The sequence below is a fragment of the Phasianus colchicus genome, chromosome 5, assembly GCF_987193195.1.
Source record: "Phasianus colchicus chromosome 5, bPhaCol1.hap1.1, whole genome shotgun sequence".
NCBI classification, from domain to species: Eukaryota; Metazoa; Chordata; class Aves; order Galliformes; family Phasianidae; genus Phasianus; species Phasianus colchicus.
In genome coordinates, this window is record NC_143440.1 from 56,097,594 (window position 1) to 56,124,678 (window position 27,085).

A 27,085-nucleotide genomic window follows, 5' to 3' on the forward strand; every position below is an offset into this window, starting at 1 on the left:
GCTGTGGCTCTCAACAGATACAGCATTGGTCTGGGGTAATTCCCAGACTATCAAAATTCACATCGCCATTGCAAATCATGCATACAGGGCATTCAGATACCCAGAAGAAGAAAAGGACAAGAATGTTGATTTGAGCTCTCTGAGGAGGCTCCCCCTTCCCCAGCACCGGGTGATGGTTTGCCAAGACCCAGATCCAAATTTTGGGAGTGTAAAAGTGAGTTGAGAGGCACCCACCTGAAAACGAGTCCGTTCGCTGGCATATTTCTGGTAGTGCAGCATAGCCTCCAGTACCTTTTTGTGGCCGCCGGGAACCAGGCACACGGCGCCCATGATTTCCAGCACTGCCACCTTTGTCTTAATATTCTCCGTGCTCAGACTCTGAGCGATTACATTAATGCTCTCCGAATGGGCCAGGACATGAGCCCGGCCCAGGGAGTTGTTCATTAGTGCTTTTATACAACCAATGAGCGAGGTATGTATTCGAGACTCTGCTGTCTCATAGTCCATGCTTTTGAGAAAGTTCAGAATACATGACAAGCCATCCAGGTCGATGAATCGGGTTACAAACCTGTCAGGAAGAGGGATGTTTTAAAATCAAATGCTAAATGACTGCTCAACTCACCAATAGGTCTGACTTGTCTGTTCTTGTAAATCCAGAATGCCTTTCTGTAAATTTTCCCGCAATGGTCTTTGGATAGCAGAAAGCCTGCAGGACTCCTACAGCCCAGAGCACAGGGTTGCAAAATTCCATCCTTCCAATTGGAGGTGAAGAACTTGCTATGATGCAGCCACGCTGCTGCAAAGCCTCCCCTGTCCCCAGCCTGAGATTTAGATCAGCCTCCTTTAGGACCAGTTTTGGAGAGAATGGGAAAAAGCTTCCCAGCAGTGAAACTGTCATCTTACCAGCTGCAGCCAACCCACAGAAATCCCCATGACAGCCAAGCCCACTCCCTCAATGCCTGCCGGACCTTCTGCCTCCTGCTGCCTCTCCATCCACATCCTCCTCAGCTGTGCACATCTCACACATTTTTAAGCAGAGATTTTAGATTTTGGTGATGACTTCTAATGCTGCTAAATAGCAAGCAGACTGCAAATGCATACTGTGCCTGAGGCAGACTCAACAAAACATGCAGACATAACCCACCCAAATTGCACATGTGTTTCCAAAAACACCTCTTTGCCTGATGCCACTGTGGCTGGGTAAATTCTGTTTTGGCAAAAGGGGTGGGCTTGCACAGCAAGTGAGCCAAAAAACATCCCAGCACTGGGATGAGTTTAATTTACAACCACTAATGTTCATATGCAGCGACAAAACTGTTATTGTGGTCTGAGTGAAAACTGATTTCTCTGCTTGAAAGGCCGATCTTATTCCAGGAAAGTCAATAGGAAATCTGTTGTTCACTTCTCTGAAAGCCAAAATATGTCCAGCAGGTAAAGTTTTCTACATAGCCTGCTGCATCCCTCTGAATTTCACAGAATCATTAAGGTTGGGAAAGACCACTAAGATCATCTAGTCAAACCATTGACCCATGATTTCAGTGTGATGAACTCACAAAGCACTTTTAAGCACTCTTGGAAGTTTCCCTGCAGACTACCACCTGGGAATGGCAGGAGCCAGCACCCACAAGTGCTGGGTTTCATGGAAACCAGCTGCTAACTGCCAACCCTGGGAACTCCTTGCCAATTACCACCAGAATTATTGCAGAAGAGAAATGGAAATGGAGTGTAATGCATTTGCAAACAAGAGCTGTGTCTTCTACAACCACGATGGGCAGTGCAATCATAATGAAACACTTCCCCATCAGAATTCAACCTGAGGCATCTGAAAGATTTTGTGCTGATGGTTCTCTGCAACTAAAAAGACTGAAGAAAAGGAACAAAATGACAAGAGGTGATTGAAAAAGACAAATGCAATTTCAGAGCCTTTGTGTCCCAAGTCTCCTCCCCATCCTGCACTACTCCCATTTCTATTTCTATTCTAAAACTCTTCTGCCAGAGAACACAAATCAAAAGCTATAACCAGAGCAAAAAAGCGAGGAAATGAAGAGAATTGCCTCATTGGTTTTGTCCTCAGTGCAGTCTTCAAACTTTCTATTGTTTTATTTCTCTCCTCCTCATCTTCTTTTTCCAAAGCAATCAGCGATTTCCTCTGCAAAAAGAAAGATGTAGAGTTGAAATGAGGTGCAGACACAAGCAGAAGGACCACAAGCCATCCCAATGTGCCAAACCACAGTGCAGGAGATGGAGCTGGGACCTGAAACCAACTCTGAAAGCAGAGACACTTATGGGGAGGATGCAGGGGGCTAAGGCAATGCTAACAGGGACTCCCCAGGGGAAAGGTGTTAAATTGTGCTGGGGGGTGAGAGAGATGGGGTCTTTTAGTCTTCTCTGGTAATTGTGCATCCCATGTGCACCTGTGTAGGTGGGGGGGCTGCAGGGATGCCCTGCAGCCCAAATGGGATAGGATCTTGTATTCACATTTGGGGTCAATGGGGCATCTCCCAGGTCTCCCAGTGCAGCCTTTTTATAGGAACCGTATTTCCCACAGTGCTATTTCATTTTTACCCAGCACAACCACCACCAGTTCAACAGGGAACAGAAACAGGTAGCAGAGATCTCACTTTCCTTGCAGCAGCAGCTTGGTGCCTCTCTGCCACTGAACGATCAGACAGCTTCCTTAAAAACCAGCCTGAAAATCCCTGTTTGCCCTCAGTCTTGCAGCCTTCTGGCTTGGAGCTAGATGAAAGACCCCTGTGCCTTGGAGAACTTTTTACTCCAGAGCTGCGTCCGATGAACAATGAAACCTCTCCCTGCATTTCTCCTGGCTTAAATCATTGCCATCAGTGCTGTAGCACTGCAGAAATACTTACAGCAGCCATTGAGTTCAGCTGATCGATGTAAAACTCAGGCCAGCTAGTGGCCCCTTTATTTTCTTCCTGGTCCTGCAGAGAGTGGGGAAAAGCAAGACAAAGAGAGTTGATCAGAAAAAAATGGCATTAACGTCTCCTGCCCTTTATAGCCAACCATCTATGACGTTCCCTTGTGCTCTCACATTACTTGATATCAATATAGGCTCAATTTTCTGTATTCTGAACTCACTGCTGACAGTTCCAGAACATTACCTGATTTATTGAATACACACTTTTTTATATACAATGTACTTTATGCCATCTATCTGTGACTAAGCTCTGCCCCAGTGATGCTGCATCAGTCTGGAATCTTACACTCAGATTTCTCTTGTACTAACCTTGAAGTTTTGGCTGTACAGCCTCAGTGAATTGCTTTGTAGGAAAAAAAATGAGTTTTTACAAGCTACGAAGGCTACATAAATGTGACATGAGCAAGATTCCACTCCTGGAGGAAGGCTATGACATACCAATCTCTTGGCACAAAATACACAGCACCCCTGGGGATTCATTAGTTAGTAGGAGGGAACAAGCACATGGCAATGTCCCCTGTCAATGGATGTCCCCCTGAGCCCATGACCTATGACAGTGATAGATGCAGAGCCCTATTTGGTCATCCCAGTTACAATGCTCTGCACCTGGTGAGAACCAGCAGAAGTTTTCAAGGTCTGCCACGTTCCTGTAGGACATCACCAACAGACTACTGAGCCATGCTCAGGTAAATAACACTGCATGTATAGATGTTCTGAAGGAACAGCTCAAGACCAACTCTTTTCCCCACTATATTTTCTCTACATTTCTACCAAAAGAAGAAAAAGGATACAAAAAATAAATCTCCTTCAGGTTGGACCAGAAGAAACAATCCACCTCTAAATTTAAGATGGAGCTTGAGGTATTTATGAAGGTTAACCCACACTGCAATTCCTTGCTAGGGAAGGAACTGGACAAGGCACTCTTGTGCTCCCACATCCGTGCGTGCAGACAACTACTGATAGTGCAGTTGATTTCTGCAAGTCAACAGAGTCCAAAATATTTACTTGGTTCAAGAGGCATAAATGGGAAATGTTTGTGCATCCAAATTTCTCAAGGTACAGCTTGCCAAGAGGACTAAATAGAGAATTAGTGAGCCTTTGTGGTGTGTGGCTATGGGATGGGAACAGAAGTTCAGGAGTGAGCAGGTGGCAGCCCCTCAGGCATTTCCCCCAGCAAGCCATAGGTGAGAGAAACTGCTTATCCACAGATCTGGTCAAGTTTAAAGCAAATGAAAAGACTTTTCTGAACAAGAAGACTGTATTTACGCCTCCGTGCCCTCTGCTTTATTAGTTTGGGCTGCTCGCCTTCCTTCTCCTGCCAAGAACCCAAGTTTTGAATGAAACATTTGATTCACCTTCTCTCAAACTGTTTTTTTTTTGTTGTTGTTTTTTGTTTTTTTAATCCAAATGGGAATCAGCGGAATTTTTTTTCCAAAGATGTTAGAAAAACAACTAAAAAATCTGTCCTACCTACTGCCAAGCCTAATAAACCTGCAGGAGGTCCCAGTGCCTGCCTCTGTGTTGGTGGGAGAACCATTAAGACTTGTGCTTTGCCAAAAAGTTTTTGCCAGCTACAAGTGCTCCAAAATCCTCATAAAATCCCACAGGACCTGTCACCTGCCATCACATCCCCAGCCATTGTGGGGACCAGTGTGGTGCCCAAATCCAGCAGAGGAGAAAATCATTCCCATCTTGTCCAAATACTGCTGCCAACACAAGAAATGCTCATCTGCTGGTTGAGAGAGAAACACTGACTCTGGAAGGAAGGGATAGATATGCTCTGGTCTTTCCACAAGCAGGGAAAATGGGAGGCATGGGCTTCTCTCTGCTTTCCTCTGCTTGGAAAAGTTGCCCTAAGTAGAAAAGAAGAAGATAGAGGAGCAGAGGTGAGACCTGAGATCTCTTGCTGTCCTTTGTCAAACAGACCAGCTGAAACAACTGTCCCTAAACAACCCATCTGGCTGCCAATCTTGCTGCGTTTTTGGCCACATTCGGGACTATCATCCCAACTGGCTGTTTGAAATGATGGCTGTGGGGCAGGGACCATTCCCACCTCCCAGCTATCTCCAGGCAGGAGGGGTGCCCTCAGTGCATCAGATTTCAGCTACCTGCAACTGCCTGTGATCAGAGCTTCCCACCACGGGATTTGGCAGAGCAGTGCCCGCAGCAATCCCATAATTAGTATGCCAGGCTATGGGGAAGTCACAGTTACCCTACAGCTGCTCAGGATTATGGAGAAAGCACTTAGGTGCTGAGAGATGGGTGTAATTTATGTCTAACAGAAAGACAAAAAGTCATACTGCGAGTTCTCCCACACAGCTGGGGAAACCCATAGAGCATCCCTTGTGCTCTGCCTGCAGCCAAAGGGCAACTTGCCTCTGCCATCCCTATGCAGTGTCCCTTTAGGCTGCTGTAGAACCCCACATCCCCATGCACTCAGTCTAGCTGCATAGTGCAGGAGCAAGGAGCAAACCAAAGCTCCTTTTGGTTTCTCACTTCACCTGGATCTGCTAATGGGTGCCAATATAACCAGCTCACTGCTTCAAACCTGCCTTGAGACACTGCATGGGAACACAGGCACCAGACTGGGACCACAAAACTCAACCACCTTTGACAATGCTGCTACAGGATGCAGAGGGTGAGCCCCAGAACCTGCTGGTGCACATCTGCATGTAGCAGACATGGGAGAGAACATGTATGTGTGCCCAAGGCAATTTAAAAGAGGGAAGGGGGACAGGGATGCTGCAAGCCTGTGCACATCTGTCAGCCCATCCCTCTGAGCAGTCCTGCTGCAGGACTGCTCAGCACCAATCCTACAAAGCCTATGGGTAAAGATTTCCATTGTGCCAGCTTTCTTCCTCCCTTTAAAGGTTGGCATGCTCACCTTGTCCCAGGGGATGGTGCAGCCAGATGCACACATATGCCTTGAATGCTGCTCACAATGGGATCAGTTCCTGTTCCCTCCTGAAGGAATCACTGAAGGTTCCATCAGCAGTACCACCAACCCCTTCCAGCAGCAACACCAAGCCTTGGGAAGGGGGTGGGATCCCACCACAGCACAGCATGGAACCATGAGATGACTGCTGCCCCAGTGTGAACACAGACCTGCTGCTGCCTTAGGACTGAAAGGGAGCGGTGGAGCACAAAACACCAAGGTCTCCAGGGGGTGGGAAGGAGGCTGAACAACAAAATTGGCTAAATTGCTCATTTATAATTTACTTGCTGCATTATAAATATTTCCTTTTGCTTCGGCTCCCTCGGGCTCTTGCATTTCCTCCCTGAAACCCCCAATTTAAAGAGTGCTCTCAATTAAGTGTGGCAGAACCTCATTAATTCACATGAGCAGCAGGGCAGACTCGTCGGAAGGCAGCCTCCCATGCAAAAGGGGAAAGCACAATAAAGCAGCCAAAGATCAGGGCAGGGGCTTCCTTTGGCTCACTGCAGGATGCTGAGCAGTGGTAATTATTGTGGCTAATGGTCTACAGCACACCAATAAGTGTCCTTCAGTGCATTTGGTGGCAATAAAGGAGCCTCCTGACAAAGTGAGGAGCTGGAGGGAAGTGACTCACATGGCTTTGCTCGGAGGCAGGATGAGGGAGGAAGCTTTCCAGGCACCAAGGTCTGATGGGGTGAATTCACCCAGGCAGGTTTTTGGAGGCATGTGGGATGTAACAAATTCAGCTCTCCAGGATGGTCCACCACATCCCACCCCATGGGAACCAGGGACAGAAGCATTTCTCAATTTTCTTCCTCTAGTCAGCAAAGCCTTCCACTTCCTCTCTCATTAGGAAACTTGGCCAGGGAGAGGAAAGTGGTGTGAGCAGGTAGGAAGTCAGTGGGGAAGGAGGGAAGCAGCTGGGGACTCAGAGTGGTTGCCACACAGTGTGGTTTTCCTTCCTCCTTTCCCCATGTATGGGTCTGAATACTCATCAGGCCAGCTCAGGGCATGGCATCACTAAGAACAGCCAGCAGTGAGTCCGATGGCCTTAAGAGAAGCAAAAATCCCCAAAGCTCAGTTCTGCAGCCTGCCCAACACTTCTCTGCGTTACAAACCATCACTATCAACTTGTTAGGCAAGAACACATCAGGCAAGCTCAAGGCTTTGAGGGAAACCTCCAAATGTGTTTCCTTTGCTTGCTGACTCCTTAAGAAGCACCAAAGTGAGGGCTGACAGCCAGCTCCATGCCAACCTCAGAGATCTGACCACTAGAAACTCTGGTAGACACCCCCCTCTTGGGACAAGCTGCTGAGCTGGCTTGACCCAGGAAAACTTCCCTCCAGGACAGTCACAAGAAAGGTTAAGAAGAAAACTAAAAGAGGCAGGAGCCAGATTGTCAAGTGTCTGGGATAAGCAGGCAGCCTCTGTTTGACCTGGAGATTTGTGTGGGAATACAGCTGCCAGACTCACCAGGTCTGAATCTTCCTTCTAAAAACTTTGTTCCAGTTGCAGAAATGGAAGCAAATGCATTTGTTTTTATGCAAGCTCCAAAGAAGAGCAAGGTAAAGCTCAGTACTGCCAGCAGCCCACCCAGTTTTGGCATCTCCAGGGCCAAGAGAGGAACAGTCCAGGATGATCAACCTGGGTGCTATTTGCAAGGTAGAAAAAGAAGCAGGCAGTAGCACAAGTAGGTTTAAGCTGTCAGAATTGCAGTTTCAAGCCAGCACAGCTCTGCCAATGTGGATGAACCCTTGCCAGGTGTGCACAAGCAGTGGCATCCATACACCAAAAAAAGGAATAATGCAAATAATGTCATTTCCCTATGCTCTGCCAAATGCTCGCAGAGTGACCCTGCCAGCCTCACAGCTGCTGAGAAGGGCTGTTATTTAATATGAATCTCCCAAAGTTGCTATCTCAGATCTGAACCATCCCATTAAACCACAGGCTATGCAGTTCTTCTTTAATACTTCCTACACTCTCTTTTCTACAAATGCACACAGGCCCTTGTATGCTTTTCCCAGGGTTTAAAAATTATGCTAACAATAAGCAAATATACCATGACCAGATGCCTTTCATAGTCAGATGGTTCATTGTTTAAAAAGCTTCAGTTTAAAATCCAAAAAGATTGCTAACAGATGCATTTTTTGGCTGGAGACAGAGAAAATCCTCGCTTTAACAAAAGTGTGTTGTGATTGGAACTAAAAAGGGAATTACCTTGAAAGATAAAAACCATAAACATTTCCTATTGAGAAATACCCCCAGCCATGTATACACAGCCGTGTTCTCTGCTGTTCAGAGGGAAGGGGAGGAGTGTCAGTCAGGAGGATTACACCCGAGATGGTGTTCAACCTGCTGCAGCCACAACTTCAGGTATTGCCTGGCTGCAGCACTCCTCATTCAACCCAGGTGGCTTAGCAGGCAAAGTGCTGGGCTATTTTTTCCTCTTCCTCTCTGTCACATTTTGCTCTAAGCTACTGCAGCAAAAAAAAAAAAAAAAAAAAAAAAAAAGGGAAAAATGGTTTTAAATGGAGGAAATTTATATCAACACAAGCCCCACAGTCAAGCTCCAGGACAAAGATGCACGTGGAGCAGAAAGCTGGAAAGCAGAGCTCTCTGGAGGTTGGAAGGCACAGTCAGACAGGAAAGAGGCCATCTGGTTGGGAAAAACAATATCATTGGAGAGTCATCACTCACTTCCCTATTTATCATGTTTTTTCCCTGTTCTCCCTGCAAACACACCATTGTTGCCTTTTCCTAACGCAAAGGGACCGTGATGTTACATCTGACAGCTGAGGAAATGTCAGATGTAAAGGTAACTCTTGCTTGCCCAAGGACAGTTTCGTACTGAAAAGCTGTCCAGCATCACCACACTAACAGCTTTTCAGCAGAGATTTAAAGCATGCAGCACCATTTGTCATCTTCACAGGTCATTTGTCATCCTTGCACAACCTCTGCTTGGGTTCTACAGATGCTGTAGAGAGATAGGTTTAAATGAAAGGGAGGGGCCAGAGCCAGAACCCATATATTTTTGGACTGATTTTAGCTACCAATCCCTTCCATGCACCTATTTATGGTGCATTTCTGCCTGAATACCCTGAATCTACATTTATTCTGAGGATCTTAAAGATGACCCAGTGACTTGCTCCAGCAGCATGACCACCGGGGCTGGCAGGAGTCAACTCTCCTGCAAGGAAGAGGTGCTGCAGAGTAAGAGCAAAGTGTTATTTATTAGCTCCCTTTGGAGCCTGTCCTCTCTGCTTGAGAAAGGCCATCCCGACTCCCTCTTTGTTTTCACTGCCTCGAACCCACGGCCAAAGAAACATTAAACCTGGAAACCCTCCGGCTTCCTCCCTGTGCTTCCGAGCAATATCCTCTCCTGGAGAGCAGGACCAGCAGGGAATAAAATGCTTTGAGATGAGGTATGAAACGAGTCATCATCCAGAAATACCACTTCTAAAATCAGACCTTATCCCGCTGTTAATGCACCTCCACTTTCACGTTTCCTTGCTTTATCTCGGCTGACTAAAGAGCTGACAACTTCAAAGGGGGTCCAGTACTCTTTAAATCCTCCCTCCTGATTTGAGTGCGGATTTAATGCAGACTTCAGCTCCTGCCTGAGTGGCTGCCTCCAGTCTGGCCAGCCTTGATCACAAGCTGCTTTCTCTCTCTGCACTCAGAGCATCAGAGGGCAGTGAGGCCCTGGCACTGCTGCCTAGAAAGCTCTGTGGGTGCCCCATCCCTGGAGGTGTTCAGGGCCAGGTTGGATGGGGTTCTGGGCAGCTTGGTCTATTATCTGATCTAGTGTCTGACTTAGTGGTTGGCAACCCTGCACATGGCAGGGGAGTTGGAACCTTTAAGGTCTCTTAAAAACTGCTCTCGGGAAAGTTCTGGACCCTTGGCAAGTCACTCAGCTGCCTATGACTGATGTCAGCCTTTGCCAACTCCCCCCAGGACCCATCAGGTGTTACAAGTTCTCATGCATTTCAAGCAATGACTTGCTATTAACCATTGACAAGCCAAAATATTTCAGTGTGTCCTGAACTTCCCAAATCACAGCCACTGGGGCTGTGGCTGAGGCAGCTAGGTAGGACCCGAGCCTTACATCCAGCACCAGCACTGCTGCCTAATCCCAGTAATTACTCTCAGTTGGAGAAGTCCAACCCTCACTTCCAGATATTACAAGCTACCCTGAAGATACTGCCAGATAAAAACAAAGAGGTACACAAGTATGAGTTCTGTAAGGTACTGTGACAGCCACAAATGTTTCTGTTGTCCTCAAGCCATGTTCATCACAGGGGAACAGGACTGCCTAGAGCATGCCATGCACAGGGAAATGTTTTCCAGCACACCTGATTCCTGGCTCCCCACGCTTCCCACCTGCTAAAGGCTCTGCTGATATGGTTTTGTTCATTTTTAATTAAAAAGCAGGACAAAAGCACTTGTCTCTCTTGCAAACCAGCCACCAGCACACCTCCTGCATAAGCCCTGCAGGTTCCCAGATGGTTTCTCGAGCAGGGCAGCGCTCTGGAGGATGGCACAGGACACCTCTGCAGCTCTTTCCTTCACACCTACCAAGGAGCTGTGACTTTCTTCAGCAACATTTTCAAAAAGCATCATAGTGCTTGTGTGAGTGCTGGAATGGGGGAACATCAGTCCCATCTAAATCCTACCCAGGAGATTAGATAGCATGTAATCTTCACACACAATAATAATTACATGGAGCTGTGTGATTTAAGTTCCTAATGTCTCTGATTATCCAGACACACTGGACTATGGCTAGCTTTATCCTAGAGGCAGTGACAAGTGAGCATCTTCTGCTCATTTCCTTGTTGATTAGGAAGCGCCTGTAATTTGTTAACATCTTCTCCCCTCCAATTTAAATCTCAGGTATGCCAGGCCTCTGTATAACAATAATACATGGATTTTAGAGGTATTTATGAGAGGCTTAAAACTTAATCCTACATGAGCAAGGTAAGCTGTCTCTTGGCCTGAAATGAGGCTGGAATATCTGGTGCCATTGCTAGAGCAGAAGAAAACATGCATTAGCAGTGACAAGTGCCATCTGAGCACAGCCAGGCCACCATGAGCATTTCAGAGCCAACTTCTGCAGCAAAGTGGAAATGTTATGGGGTGTGGTAGCAAATTTGGGAATGAATGGCATTTGCCCCCCACTGAGAGACGATGCTGCAAAGCTGAGCTCCTGGAATCACCTTGTCCTTACAATGCTTCAATCAGTTTCTGAAATTTAATATTTTTCATAGAATCATAGAATGGCCTGAGTTGGAAAGGATCTTAAAGAACACCTAGCTCCAACCTCCTGCTGTAGGCAGGGTTTGCAACCTCTAAATCAGGCACTAAATCAGGCACCAAATCAGGCCCAGGGCTCCATCCAACCTGGCTAGGGATGGGGCACCCACAGCTCTGAGCAGCAGTGTCAGGGCCTCACCTCCCTTTAAATGAAAAATTTCCCCCTAACATCTAATCTAAATCTCTCCTCTTTTAGTTTAAAAGCATTTCCACTTGTCCTGTCACTATGTCTATGTCAAAAGTTCGTCTCCCTCCTAACTATGAGCCCTTGAGTGACCACAATGCTTGAAGCGGTCAGTCTGTCCCCAGCTTTGGGACCTGGGGAAACTGCAGAGAAACCAAGTGCCTTGCAGAGACCCAGCTCATACCCAAGAGGGCTCAGCAGAAAGGATTCTGCGTTTTGAAGATGTGGGTCTGAGGACCTTGCTGGCCACTACGCTTTCCCAGGACCACCTGAGGGAACAGACGGGTTTCTGTGATGCCCCAAATACTACTTTGCACAAAGAGCACACAAAGTTGTTGCTTCTCCTTCACATGCCCTCCCCTCCCAGGTACAAGGAAGGGAAATGCTCAGCTGTGGCAGCACGCAGACATGTCTCTTACCTTTTTCTTGCTGCAGTAGATCTGCCACTTCTTCTCTGCCGGCAGGGCAAACATAGCTTCTCTGTGCTTGTCGGTGAGGTCAAGTTCATCCTGACAAGGAGAAAAAACAAGCCATGTGAGTACACAGCACAGTGATCACACAGACACAACCCCCCAGGCGAGCGATGCAGACCAGTGGCAGTCCCAGCGCATCGCCCCGTGTCCTGCACCTATTGATTTGCCAGGTCAATTCACTAATTATCATCCTGTGATTGCTGACCTCTCCATGACTCCTGGGTGGCAGCCGGCTGCCGGGAGGAAGCAGCTGTAAAACTCTGCCTGGCCCCTTCCAGACATCACCTAAATTGCTTCTAAGGCAGCAGCAGCTCGGAAAGGACATCAATACACCAAGAGCCCAGCAGTTACATCTTCACCTAGAGACCTGAAGCTCTAAGGGACTTGGGTTGACAGGTTTTTGGCTTTTGGCACGTTTGCTAATAATTTTTAAAAGCACTTTTTCCTAATAACTACACTTGAAAAAGAGATACACCCTCTCCATCAAAAGTGCGTATGTACTACGTACTGTCTCCTGGAGATCAAGCCATTTACTGACTGAGATCTTCTTAGTCTATGTGGTTTTATTTTAAAGGGCACATCCATTTTTGACTTTGAGGCCTCAGTTAGCAGCGTGCCCTCCGCTGGGATGCCTGAGTACTATCAAAGCCTCATCGCTTCCTGCTGCTAGATGTAGGTCAGAGCTTTTATCAGAGAACGAACTAAATAAAGCATTCCGGCAGGGCTGCGAGGCTCATTTCTAAAGCCAACATTGATCCTACAGCTATGGATGTCTCTGAAAGCCACCCCCATCGATGACAAACCTTTTGCTGGAAGGGTGCTGGCAGGGTGGTGGGAGCACTGGGGATGCTGTACAAGGTCACAGGAGAGGCATAGTGTGGCCTGCAGCCAACTCATCCCACCCATCTGTGGATTTAACTAAGAGGATCCCCATTAAAACTACACACTTAATTCCAGCAACTGAAAAGCAATTGGAAAAAAAAAACCAAAGCCACACAAAGACTCTTAAATTGTTCCTGCCTGAATATTAACACTTACAAACTAATTGTTTTCTCTGTGCTGGTAGACTCTGGTACCCCAACCAAAGGCAAAAGCCCCATTAGGTGAAGGCTGAACAAGGAGCCTATGGGTAGAAGTGGTCCCTACATGAGCAAGCCCACATGAAGAAATCTAGCTGATTTAATTAAAGCTTATGTTACATCCAGTATTCAAGGAAGGGAGCCTTCAGCTCAGTCTTGTAACCCAAACAGCATGACATGCCACATCCTGAGCATCTCCGAGAGGAGAGGCAGCTGCAGTTTCACCTATATATCCACTGCAGGTAAAGATTTCACTTCCCAATAAATTGCTTCTCAAAAGAAAAGGCGTGATGGAGCTTTATTGGTTATATATGTATGGAGAAGCTTTGCCTCTGCCTTAACTTTCTCTTCCACATCAACCGACCCTTCAAGCCAATGCTCAAGTGGGCATCCCCCCACTGAGCCCAGCTGATGCATGGGGAACTGTGGAAGCAGGCTTGCAAGATGCCCTTACAAGGGAAACACCTAGCAGCAATTCATCCTGTTCAAACACAATTCTTTGGAGAAGGATGTTGGGGTGGGTGAGAGAAGATGAGGGTTCTGTGATGGATATCCACTCTGTGGTGAGGGTCACCTCAGTGTGACCCAACACTTCCCTGTCACTTGAATCCCAGGCACAGCAGTGCTGAGGGGCTCAGAAAAAATATTCATTGAAATGTTTCAAATATCCAATCCCTAAAAATAAGACTTGTGCAGACACGAAGATTTATTAACCAAGAGAAAATATAAACTGAGCTAAAGCTTCAACAGTAGTAAGAAGGAATAAAGTGGAAGAACATTTAAGGTGCTGGGATATGACAATATGCAAACACATCCAAATAAGGTGCAGAAATACTGCTGAGCCTCACACAGTACATTCCATTGTGCCCAAGCTCTGAGAGTAATCTAACAAGTTATCACAGCCCTGCATCCCTCAGAAACACCTACCTAATGATGTCTTGAAGGATCTTGGGAGAGGTGTTTAAATAAATAATAAGTGGCAAGCAGTGAATACAAAACCCCTCATAATCACACAGTGACTAATAACTGTTATTTTGAGTTGTTACGACGACTTAACCATGAAGAAGGAGATCTCTGCTGTTAGGATATGCATGGGAATCCCTGCACCTGCCCTCAGCCTTGCAGGGTTTGAAGCATCACAGTGCTCACGGATGAGTTTCTCAGGCTCCCCTGGCCCCAAGCAGGCTGTTCAGAAACCATCCTTTCGACTCCAGATGATCAACAGAGGAGACAAAACCCAACCATCTTCCAGTTGTTTACAGGCAACCGCACCAACTCTGGGCTGAGAAAATCATCTGCAACTGCACTGCTGAGTTACGACAGAGTAGTTGGGCACAACCTCAAACCCATCCACACCTTCAATTAATAATCATGAACTCAATAATTAGATGATTCTAACAGGCAATTAATTATACAGGCCATTTGCAAGCCATTCACTGCAACTCTAGCACGTGATGTTGGCAATGGTTGAAGAAGACAGCCCCAGGTTAGCGTCCATCCCCACCCACCACTTTCACCTCTGCCTCTACCAGCTTGGCCCCTTTGCACCTGGCTGTCTCGCACAGCCAGAGCTGCCAACTTTGCTATTTTAAAGATTCACTTGGAATCAGGTCAAAGGCACGTAAAATAACAGCCTCATTTTGCTACCAAAAGGAAGTCTCTGCCCAGAGTGTTTTTACTGGAAAGAGATACGCTGCTTTTAAATATTTATCCCGTACAGTTAAACTCTTCACCTTTAGATCAGGAAACATGTTTCCACATTAAATCTGCATTTGAATATGATTTTAAAACAAAACAAAAAAACCTCATAGGGGAGATGTGACTGAGTTTATGCTATTTCTAGGATGTAAAATACAACCATACTGCTTGCCTTGCTGATGGCTCAAGGTTCCCCCTTGCACCAAGCAAACCTATTCTCTCTGTGCACAACATGAGTGTACAGCAAAAGTAGTTCCACACTGTTCTCCTAAAGCTACCTTAGGTACATATGGACCAAACTGGAGTTCTCATTCCTCCCTCCACCTGTCCCTGGGAGGTTGCACAGTGGTGCTAAGGGGAAAGGTGCCCACAGTCCTGACATTGCCAAGCCAGCAATTGGGCAGTATGGAGAACTCAGGCAGTAAGGATGCACCTGTAGATGGAAGGGCTGGGGAGTACATACCAAAGAAGAGTTCTGCTGAGTGGTGCAGGGACAGGAGAAGCTGTGAGGTTTCAAGCTGTCTATGGTGGGAAGGGTGATCTGGGTCCATTTGTTCCAATGCCCTGCTCAAGCAGGGACACTGAGCTGTTGCTCAGTACCATGTCCACATGGCTTTTGGCTATCTCCAAGGTGGGAGACTCCACAGCCTTTCTGGTTTGCAGCCAGTGCAGGCTCTGAGCATGGCTTAAATGCAAACCCAGATCAGAGCAAAGGAAGGCACTGCTGCTGAAATAACTAGCTAACTCTCCAAGCGGACAGGGCATCAAAGTGCAGCCCCAGGCTGTTGCAGACACTTGTGCCATGCTGGAAATTTTAACGAGCATCTTCTGAGGGCTGAGAGCCATTGGCTTTCACTGGGGAAGTGGCAGGAAGTGAGGAGGTGGTTGGGGCTGCCAGCTCCATGACAAGAGGTCAGCAGAGGGAGGGGGCAGTGGGGCGGAATGGCTTTAGGTCACATTGGAGCACAGGAAATATATAGAGAGAGTAGTGGTTTGAATGCTAAGGATAGGCAGGACAGCCCAGGCGTGAAATTGCAGACTGAAGCACCTGCATTCCTCCCCTTTGCTATTCCCTGCTCCATGGGGTGGCAGAGATGGGACACAATGCTGTGCGCAGCATCTGCTATATCAGCAGAGTACCATGTAACCAGCACTGGGTTTTCCTTTACAGCTCATAAACTCCACATCCAAAAAAAAGAAAAAGAAAAAAAAAACCAACTCCACAAAAAGTAGGGAGGAGAGATTAAAAAACAGATAATTAAATAACCAGAGAGGATTTGCCACTCCTGGAATATTTTCAGAGGTGGTAGGAAACATGATGAAAAATTTATCAACAGTCTAATGTACCCTTTCAGGCTGATTAACTGTGCAACTGCAACACGTGCAGGAGATGAGGAGAGAGGAGGTTATTTGGAGTCAGAGTTGAAATAAAAATTCATGAAAAGGTTTGTTGGGGGTTGATAGATACAAGTGTGCCTACATACATATACAGATGCATGTGTATATGTATGTATATGCATATATATATACCTCATATATATATGCATATATAGGAGGAAGTTTTTCATTCAAAGGGTGGTGAGGCACTGCAACAAGTTGCCCAAGGAGGTTGTGGATGCCCCATTCAAGGCCAGGCTGGATGTGGCTCTGGGCAGCCTGGTCTGCTGACTGGTGACCCTGCACATAGCAGGGGGTTGAAACTCAATGATCATTGGGGTCCTTTTCAACCCAAGCCATTCTATGATTCTATGATATGGAAAGACATCCTAAACCAATAAAAGAACAACATAACAAATAAGTGAATGAACTCCTGATGGACGAGCACACAGAGTTTTGAAGCTTCTGTGTAAGGCTGCAAGGACACCAGTGGGACTACAGCACACAGCCAAGATCTCTATCCTCAAATATATACAGAAAGATCCAAGATTGTCTAAAAAATAACAATAACAACAAAAACCAAGAGAAAAAAGAAACAAGTGGAACTTGTAGTGCTAACTGGTACAGCATGGGAAATTAAAAAAAAAATTGCCTGTTGAAGTCTGCGTTTGCTTCCTTTCTCAGGGGTCATATCGCTTTTTCACCCTCTTCCAGGCATTCTTCTCCAAGTTCATCAATGTGATTTATCCAAGAATGTTGCAGTGTCAAGGGAAACAGCAATCAGCATTTTTCCTCCCGTACCTCATCTAATCTTCTTCCTCTGAACAAATGTGCTGCCTTGCCGGGAGGCTGCTGCACTCACTGTTGCTCCTGGCCATGATTTACAATGGCACACAGCAAATTTTCAGTTGTTTTCTTCAAGAAACTGATGTATTAATCAGTGGCCACTACAGCTGTATGCAAACAATACATCACCTTCAAACACACTCTGAAGGTAATGCATCCTGCTGTGCCACTCCTCTGTCTTTCTAACGCTTATTTAAGCAATTCCAACTCTCAATGTAGGCAGATTTAGCTTAGCTTTTTTATTTTAAACATGGAGGCCTTTTGATTTTAGTACAAGTAATAAAAATACCTCCTCTCTAGCACACATTTTTCCAGCCGCAGTGCTCTGAGGACTCAAACCAGCCCCCAGGCAGGCTGACCCCAGCCAGTGTTATCATATACATCAATTTATTCACGGCAACTGGCACCTGGAAATATGAACCATGACCAAAAACCAACTGTTTATGTTTATTAATGAATAAGCATAAGGGGCAGAAGATTCATATTCATTTTGCCTTTATCATTTAATGAATACTTTGAAGAAAGGAAATTGCCTACAGCAAGGCAACGAGCAGCAACAAGGCCTCCTCCCACATTTAATTTAAGTCCTGAATTAGAAAGAAGAGACCCCAATCCATCCTGCTTTGCAGCTTTCAGTTACTGACCTGAACACATTGGACAGACATAAACAAAATATATATTCCTCTCCTCTCCTGCAGGAAAGATTATGGCCATCAATATCTGATTTAGCTGTTTGATAAATGACTGCAGCTGCTTTGTATTCCATCAGTTCAGACACCTAACTTTATTTCATCTAATTAACTACTTCAATCATCTATAAGTTCAGACTTTAAAGGTGTTCACATTCCAACACTGATGCATTTTAAAAAAAACCACATATATGCATATTTTTAATTTACTGAGCTCAGCCTTCCATGACCTTTTCACCAACATCATCTGGAAAACCTTTCTCCCATTTTAATTAAACACTTCTGCAGCCTGAATTATTGTGCACAGCACCCTAAAGCAAGGACTGCATTGATCTAAGCAGTTTTACCAGATGGGTACTCTCAGATCTAAAGCCCTGCAGGTAGATGGCCAGAGAGCTTTTTCCACACAATTGAACCTAAACCCTGAAAGCAACAGAATAAGATGCATTGGCCCATTATCTGTTACTGAGATAGCTGAAATGGATAAAATTTAAGTTAACCTCAGCTGAACATGACTGCCCATCAGCTGGTACAGCTCATAGCATAATAAATAATGGTGTTGGCAAATAAATAACAGAGAGGTTTCAGATGTGCATTTCCTATTTCTGGATGCAAAGAAGCAGCTCCCTTTTTAATCACTTTTTAGTTACCCCTTCTGTTGATGAAATCTGTCAGAAGTTGGAAGACTGAGTCAACCATCCCATGACCAAAACAGATACTCACTTATCATAGAATCATAGAACTCTTAGAGTTGGAAGGGACCTTTAAAGGCCATTTAGTCCAACTCCTCTGCAATAAGCAGAGACACCTGCAGCTTGATCAGGGTGCTCAGAGCATCATGTATGGTTTATCTGGGGCTGAACCATTCCCCCAGCCTGAGGAAGGGATCAAAAAAGGGTCATAAGGGAGCCTCACACTACCTCAGTCTTGAAAGCTCACCAAGATTTACTGCTATGCACACAGGGCCTGAAGGGTGCAGCTGAGGAAAGCAGGACTCAGCCACAGCTAAATGCTCACAGGCACTGTAAGGTGGAAATAGGCTCCTTGCATATCTGTGTCTTAGAGATCACAAAAACAAACAAATAAATGAACAAATACACATGTATATATACATTTGCACAAGATGGATCCCATCAGCAGTCTGTCTCAGATACCTGGCCTGCCCAGTGCCCCTAGATCTCAGGATAGTGGGGGGTGAGAAGGGGGGCTGGTTACCCCCATGTTATTTGGGATACCCCTCCCACCACTGTCGCTCTGAGCTTCTCTGCAGGTGTGTGGATGAGCTTTAAAACACAATCTAACTCATTTTTCTCTTGCTTAACCAATACCTCTTTTAAGTTAAGCTCCAAGCCAAGCCTGGGATGCTTCATAGGAAAGAAATGCTGTCACTCCACTCCGTACTGCTGAAGTGCTATTTGCCTTCCCTGCAAAGCTCTGCTTCCAAGGAAACGGAAAGATGTCTGCTAAAACTACTTGGTTTTAGTTGTTTTTAGGGAAGCTGAACCCATCAAATATAGGTATTGTTTCACATGTTGGGAAGCCTCAAAAGCACAATCTTGGCCATGGCTGTGCACCAGGGAAGGAAGAGATCCTGCTTTCAGCAGATACTGCAGCAGCACAGACAGCTTTCCTACTGCTTCCTACTGAGGTTGGCAACAAAGTAAAATCCACACAGAGTTCAATCCTGCCTTTGGCTCTTGCAACACCACAGTGTGAGCAGGAGGGGAGCAAAACAGGGCTGGAGCAGATGCCTGACCAACTAGGCCAGTACTTCTGTGGTGACTCCTAAGGGGCGCTGGTGCAAGCTGAAACCCAGAATGCCCCAGTAAACATCACTGAAGCATTACCAAATGAGCTACACAGGCATCTCCCAGTGATGTGGCCTCCTCTTTTATGAAGTGCAAAGAGGAAAGCACTTAGCAGGTAGACCATATAGTTTTTTCCACTTCAGCTGTACTTCTCACAGAGACAAAGGGCTTTTCTTATTCAAGCTATGGATTTGTGTTGTGCTGTAACACAGCTCCTTCTTAACGTTACTGCTTGGGAACAGCAAGCCCTTCAGAGCCAGGTGAGCCCCCATACTGGTTTGTAGCTGTAACAGACTCTGCAGTTTCATGGATGCTTCAGTCAGGATACAGCACTCCTTGGTGGATTACTTTATTCAAGTGCATAAGGCACACGTGGGCAGAAAATCCTTATTTCCTCACTGAGGAGGTGTGTAATGCCTGTAGCAGATGCTCACCTGCCAAAACACAGGCTGAAGGCACTGTGCCCAAAGGCATCATGCCATGAGGCTCCAAGAGCCAGCAGGTGTCCTGAGGAGGCCCTGCGGCCCGGCCTGCTCTGCCATGGCACTGGAAGATGGAAGATGGCTTCAGCACTGCGGAGCAGTTCTCAAGATCCTGAAGTTCCTAGCAGAGCCAAAAGGCAGTGAAAAAGGACAGCTGACCTGAGAGCATGAAATGCAAAGCCCCGCTTTGCAGTTGATCCCTCAGCTGTTCCTTAAAAGCCGTGTTGTTTTGCAAGGCCAAAAACCTCATGCATTCTCTATACCGGATTAGAAACTGGGGGAAAAGCACATTATTGAAGTTCCTGAGTAAAACCTGGTGATGAATTCACAGAATACAGGGGCTGGAAGAGTCCTCTGGGGATCATCCATTCCAACTCCTGCTCATGCAGCTCCCTACAGTAGGTTGCACAGGAAAGGTTCAGGTGGGCTTTGAAAACCTCCAGAGAAGGGGACTCCACAACCTCTCTGGGTAACCTATTCCAGTGCTCTGTCATTAACACAGTAAAGTTTTTTCTCATCTTCACGTGGAACTTTCTATCTTCCAATCTGTGACCTAGTCCTCTTGCTGGGCACCAAAGAAAAGAGCCTGGCCCCATCCATTTGACTTCCACCCTTTAGATATTTATAAACAGTGATGAGATCCTCACTCAGTCTCCTCTCCTCCAGGCTGAAGAGCCCCAGGTCTCTCAGCTTTTCCTCAGAAGGGAGATGCTCCAGGCCCCTATTCATCTTTGTAGCCCTTCACTACAAAGGAGGAAGAGTACCACACTTGTGAAAGCATTTTACCTCCATGCTATTTCTACTCAAGATGTATTTATAGGCTCATACAGACAGTATTTCTCAAGCTGTGCCAGAGCCCAGGTTCAATACAAAGAGAACATACGTGTGTTCCACTGAAAGAAGCAATAAAACTACACCCAGATCATCTCATCCAAGCACAAAACATCACCAGCCACAGACAAATCCCTCATCTTGAAGCATCTGAATGGCAATGCAGAGTTAATCTCTGTGCCCAGGGATGCTGCTGCACCCAAAATGCAGCTCTGTCACCTCTGATGAAACGCATCAGTTGCCATGAGCACAGCAGAATGCAAATGCTGTAAGAAATATTGTGCACTAAGCAACTTTTGCTTTGTTCCTCAGTCTCCCAAGTTTCCAACACTTCACAAAATGGTAGAGAGCCATGTAGTGAACCTCCACACCTCTATGTGCATCAAACAGCACATCAACCCTCCAGAGATCCCTGCGATCGCAGTGACAATTACCCCACAGCATCAACAACCTGATGTGTCCCAGGGGCTGAGATCACTGCACAGCCACTCACCTCCTGATGTCATATCCACCAGTCCCTGAAACCCACTGGCTGCTGAAAGTGGGAAGGAGGGACCTGAAGAAGGATATGTGCTCTGGTTTTATAGGCTATGTCTGAAAACAGGGCTGCTGCACATCATGGATGGGATGCAGGGCTAGATGGAGGCTGCACAAATTTATTTTGCATTGCTAACAATAAGTAAAAAATTAAAAGGTTGGGGACCAGACACTGGAATTTTCTAATAGCCCAGGTGTTTGGGAGGACAAGTCTCCAAGGATGGCCAAAGCAGCATCTTCTATGAGCCCTTTCCTCCACTCACAGAGATGCCAGGTGGGAGAGAGGCATAAGACCCGCAAGATGTGGTGATGTGGTGCCTTGTGCTCCAGGGGCAAGAGAAAATCTGGTCTGAGGTGCCACCAGAGCACTGCCAGGATGATGACACCACCACAACCGGCCCTTACCAGGCTATGGGGCAGGGAGATGAGACACAGCAATGGGTAACTCAGCACCAAAACTGCTTACAAACCAGCTGCCTTGTCCAACAAGAGTAATGGAAAGTGCATGTACAAAGGTGCCCTGCTCTTCCCACCCCCTCAATCCCCTCCAAACACACCCCAGGGGTCCTGGGCCCTGCTGGGGACTGCCCACACTCGTGCTGACTTCCCTGCCTGAGCTGTATGGCCCTCCACCCAGTCATGAAGCGCATATCCCACAGGGCTGAAGCACATCACCACACACAGCGCTTCATTAAAAGCCTCAGAGTGACAAGGAGTTAAGCAGATATAAAGGACATCAGTCATTTACCCATCTGGTGGAAAGTCTAGTTGCTGGCAGAAAATAGACAAGATTGTTACGGCGAGATTCACCATATGGCACCATTATGCAGAGCTTTGCAAGTGCTTTCTCTGAGCGTGCAAGCAAGATATTAGCCTTTGAAGAAACGCTGTATTGTTAGCCTAGATACACAGGAGCCTCTTGAAAGAAGCTGTGGCAGATGGCTCAGCTTTGTTCCCTGTGTTCGAAGGCAGCTCATCAGGACGCGGATGTCCCCTGTTATGGGTACAAAGGACAGGCAGCCCCAGCACTGCCTCCCAGGACTGGTGTTGGCGTCATTCTGAGGATGCATGCATGCCACCACATGCTATGGCACACTGAACATCCTGATGGAGGACCAGAGGCTGCTGAAGGTATAGAAATGGCCTAAACCCAATGGGTGCTGCCGGAGGTACCTCGCTGCTCTGAGAACTCTGCAAGCTCTGCCCAACCTTGGTGGGATGCAGCGGTGGCAATGAAAGAGCTGCACAAAACCATCAAGTCTCATCCCAGCAAAAAGAGCTGCAAAATGCTAAATTTTGCTGGAATACTCTGCTTTTGTCAGTGACTCCATACCAGCACCTGCTCCTCCCTGGGTGGCTGAGCCTGGCTGGAGCCCCAGCAGGACACAGGACAAAGGAAAGCCTTTCAAATGGGGCCGGCGCCCGCTTGAGCGACATCCCAACAATACCCTCACGAAAGCCCATTCAACTCCGGGGAGGGGGAAGGAAAGGAAAGGGGAAAAGTTGCTCTGGGAGGAAACAGTAATCATTCACTGACCGCAGCAACAGCATTTCCATGTGATCAGAGCAAAAGCAAGCCACTGCCTGCTCCTGTTGCTGGCTGGGATGGGATGCATCGTACCCACAGGCTAGGCACATTCCCTGCTGGAAAAGCACCTGCACAACATGAAAACAAGACTATTCTGCAGAAGTTGAAAAGCAGTCAAAATCCAAAGTGTCTACGTACAGGGCAGACTGTACAACACATGGCAGGAAAACAAAACAAGCTTCTAACTAACCTTGGAGATACAAATGCTGGCTTAAACCCCCCAGCAGCATAAGCCCTCATGCTGTGCCACTGGCCCAATCACAGTTTCTCTCCAGAACTTGTTACAGGCACATTAAGAACACCCAGAATCCTAAAGATTTTTAGCAAGATTGCTCCAAAAAGAAAGAGGTGTCGCCCCTTTGATGCTCATAGCAGCTCATGGTCTGCAGAGCGGGGACCTTATGCGTTATTTATCTTTGTGGGAGGATTGTTCCAACGGGTGACCAAATCCAGGACCAAAATCTTCCCTGTGCGCCACTCCAAGCCTGGGCTGAAGGGAGCAAGTGGTGCAGAAAAGCCGCTATGAAGCGGCAAGAGAAGAGTTGGCAGAGCACCAACCTGAGCTGGCAAAGCCTCCAGGTTCCCTCCAGCCCCTCTGACTTCTCTCAACCCAATGACCAAGTACACTGAGCCCTTTGGAGGCAGCCCTGGTCCCACAGTGCGGGCACACGCTGCCCTGTGGCAGACACTCAAGTGTGACCCAGCAGCGCTGGGGCCACGGTGCTGAGCAGCAACATGGGGCTCGGCAGGCGTAAAGCTCGGCCCAGAGCCTCTGAGCGCTTTCTCTGTCTCTCTTCCAAATGTTACACAGTGGGTTTATACAGAAACAGTGGGATAGTTTCCAAACCATTTAGCTAATGCTGAAATTTAATACCCAGCACCAACAGGTTATGGAGAATAAGAAGGAGCTAGCTGTAACTGGGGCAGGGAGGGGAGGCTGCATCTTTACTCCTCAAAATGCCTTTTGGGGGAATCTGCCCTCATGCACTCATGGGGATCAGATCAGCCCTCCTTTCCTTTCCAGCTTAGGTAAATCACATTTCTGCGGATAAAGCAAGGGGCTGCAGCTGCTTGCATAGGAGCACAGCAGGAGCACGCTGCCTGCCCTCCCCAAATGGCTCCAGGCCTCAAGGGAGCCAGCACGGCTTCCACTGACCCCACTCCTGGTGCAACAGCTGCCTCCCAGCTTTCTTCTCAGCAGCAGCTGGGGAAAAAAGCAAAACCTTGGCAGCACGGAGCAAGGGAAACACCAGAGCGTGCCTGGGTCCGGCTGGTCCCCAGCAACTCCTGCCTTGCTGCACGTGCTGCAATCTCCACAGTGCATCCTGTGCTGGAAGCATTCACCTAAATCTGGGCGGAAATGTTTTGAAAATCACCTGGATGCAGAATGTGCTGTGGCTGTAGGGATGCCCTGTCCCCATTATGGCATGCTGTGCATCCCAGCCCACTCTGTCCTATTGCTCATGAAGAAAGTCCTCTGGGATAAACCTTCTCTGGAGAGGCCTGGATCACCAAACCCATGCTGCCAGTGACTGATGGGACCAGCCAGCACCACAACATGACCTTTCTAGCTCCTGCTATACAACAAAGCACCACAAAGAAATTCCATTTCAGTGCTGAACCAACTCAAATTGGAGTATTTCTGGTCCATCCAACAAGCCATAGAGAAATGTGAGGAAATCAAAGCTTCTTTTTGCTGACTTTTTTTTATTTTTCTGTTCCATCTTTTTCAGAGTTTGAGTACTGATGGACAAAGAAACAGTATCTTGACTCTCTGAACATCAATTTAGACTGTTACCAAGGAATCCTGCAAAGCAGAGTGCGCAGCAAGGAAAACTGCTTTGCAACTACAGGGGATGAGCTGTTTTTCCACTCCAACACCATTATACCGCCCCACACTCCAGGGGTGTGCAAAGCAAGATATGACCCCTGCTGCTACCTGCCCTCAGAAATCAATACTTTCCAACATGAAAGGGAAAACACCCCAAACTGGCAGTACTGCATGGAGGAGCAGAGCTCGAGGTTCAGCACTAAACCACTCACAAGAGCAGCCCTTGATGCACCTGATGTCCTCACTGGACAGACTACAGGGCGGGGGAGAAGGGAAAAGAAAATATAAAAAGTGCTGTGCTTACCACCAGCTCGGTGAACATGACATCCAGCTCCTCCACTGGTGGCATGGGCAGCGCGGGCTCCATGGTCTGCAGGGCGAAGCTGCTGTCATTGCGCAGGCGGTAGGTGATCTCAGGATGATCGCTGCTGCGAAAGCAGCAGAAGATGAAGGAGATCCCCCGACCGCTCCTCTTCCTCGGGGCCATGGCCGAAACGCTCCGCGTCCCTCCCTGCTGGGCGCTAGATCCTGGGGAGAGAAGAGAGAGAAGGCTCTGGCAGCCGCCCCGCAGTGCTGTGCTCCCGTCCTGCAGAGAGGAGGAATCGGAGCCACCCACACGCTCGGCGCGGAGGGGAAGAAGGGAGATGGTTTACGTGCCAAATATTTCTGCTCAGATTTGACATTTATGGTCTGGGCAACCTTGAGGACCATGCAAATTCAAAAGACGCCTTTGCTTGCCTTGTGCGGATGCCATCGGAGCAGGAGGTGACCCCATACTTGCAGCTCTGCAGTGGAACAGGTCTGCAAATCCCAGCACAAACCCTGCTGACGTCCCCACGTCACGCTGCTCCTGTGGGCTCAGAAGCCAGACCAGCCCAGTGACAGCATATGGTATATCTGGGATGCTGGGACCAGGAGCAGCTGGATGCACACTGCATCCCCAGCACATCAAGACTTCATACAGACCAAGAAGCCCTGAGCTGTAGAGTATAGAAATATCCTATATAACCCCACCGAACTCTTAAACGCACTCCTAAACATCCACCAGCAGCCACCAGTTGGGAGGCTCTTTTTCACGGAAAGTTCTACTTGGTTTTAATTAGATAAACCCTACTTGGAATTCCAGTAAATATTTACAAGACGTGAATTCAGCTGATAAAAATCACACGGTGCTGGTAGCTCAGACTTTCCTACACAGTGCTTACGTGGGGCATTACTCATGCCGTCAGTCTGTCCAGTTTTGTTGATTTCTCAAGCTCACATCAGGACTGATGCTTGTGGCAGGAGGGTAAACATGCAGCAGCCCAGCATGACAGATATGCCACTCGGTGCCTGGCCCAACAGATTATGGCAAGGACCAGCCAAACACTGCACAAAAAGCGTGACTGTCAAGGATAACAGTCAGCAACACAAGGGGAGAGCTTGCTAAGAGGAGTGAGGATAGCAAGGGAGCACCCCAATGAGAAAAGTCAACTAGCAAAGAGCAGATTTTTTTATAAAGCTTACATTTGAATTCTAAATGCACACTAATTGAACTCCCACTCGTTTCATCTCTGCAAAACACAACACTGAGATGTTTAGAGAGAGGGCAAGTAGCTACGCACTACCAAGGTTAATGCAGAAGGTTGAAATATTGAGGACTTGGATTTACCAACAAAGTTAAGGAGAAAAGGTCAACAATTGGACAGAAGTCTGATTTCCCTGAAGCAAGCCACTGCCATCTCACCACGTGTTTGTATGCCCCCAAAAAGTCAGCTGCTGAGCAGCACAGAGAGCCAGTGGTGGAGGTGGGTTGGTGGCAGACCTGCAGTGGGACCCTGCACCACCGCTTGCTTGCCCTGAGCAGCAAACGCTGCCTTCCCAAAACAGGGACCTTGCAGAAAACTCAGGCTTACTCAGATAGCATTAACTGAGGATCTGACCCTTGAAATTCTTTTCAACTGCATACTTTCAGCACACAGTGTAAACATCTGCCACACCAAGAGCCATGGGAAACAGTTACTCAGTCTTCATACAAAATAATCCCAAACTGCACAACTGCTCTATGCCCAATCTGGATGGTGCCCCTCTCAGAGAGCCCCAAATCTCATTTCACGTTTAGCACCTTGGATTTGGAAAAATACAGCCATTTCAGCTGCCTTGAATCTCTCATCACAGCTCCCAGACAGCCTGGACCAGAGCAAATCCATTAGCAGCCTGCTGGCACCCATTGGGCTTTAGGAGGGTTTGAGACCCAGTGGATAGCTTCTTTCCTAAAACTGATGGGGAAGGAAACAAATAAACAACACACAGACCCATTTCTTCTAACACAGAGAAAACAAGCAGTGCATTGAGGTTTGGTTTTGCAGGACCACGTTACATAGAGGAATGAAGGCAGGGGAGATTGCAGTGATACCCCAATTCCACCTGGGGTGATTTCCCAATTCCAAGGCACAATAGTTCATGCCTTGCATGGAAGCTTGGTTCCAATCCACACCCA

The 27,085-nt window shown here is 47.3% G+C and overlaps 1 protein-coding gene across 3 annotated transcripts in view; it reads right to left on the reverse strand.

Moving 5' to 3' along the window:
- DAAM1 (dishevelled associated activator of morphogenesis 1) overlaps window positions 1–27,085 on the reverse strand; it is an 82,699-nt gene that overhangs the window by 25,796 nt on the left and 29,818 nt on the right. For all 3 annotated transcript variants that reach the window (XM_090141854.1, XM_090141853.1, XM_031605354.2), the window contains 5 exons: window positions 24,911–25,134; window positions 11,787–11,876; window positions 2,871–2,942; window positions 2,055–2,149; window positions 235–568 (listed from right to left, as the gene is read on the reverse strand). In XM_090141854.1, coding sequence (XP_089997980.1) covers window positions 235–568; window positions 2,055–2,149; window positions 2,871–2,942; window positions 11,787–11,876; window positions 24,911–25,093 — 774 coding nt within the window. In that variant the 5' untranslated portion in view covers window positions 25,094–25,134. The remainder of the gene's footprint in view (window positions 1–234; window positions 569–2,054; window positions 2,150–2,870; window positions 2,943–11,786; window positions 11,877–24,910; window positions 25,135–27,085) is intronic.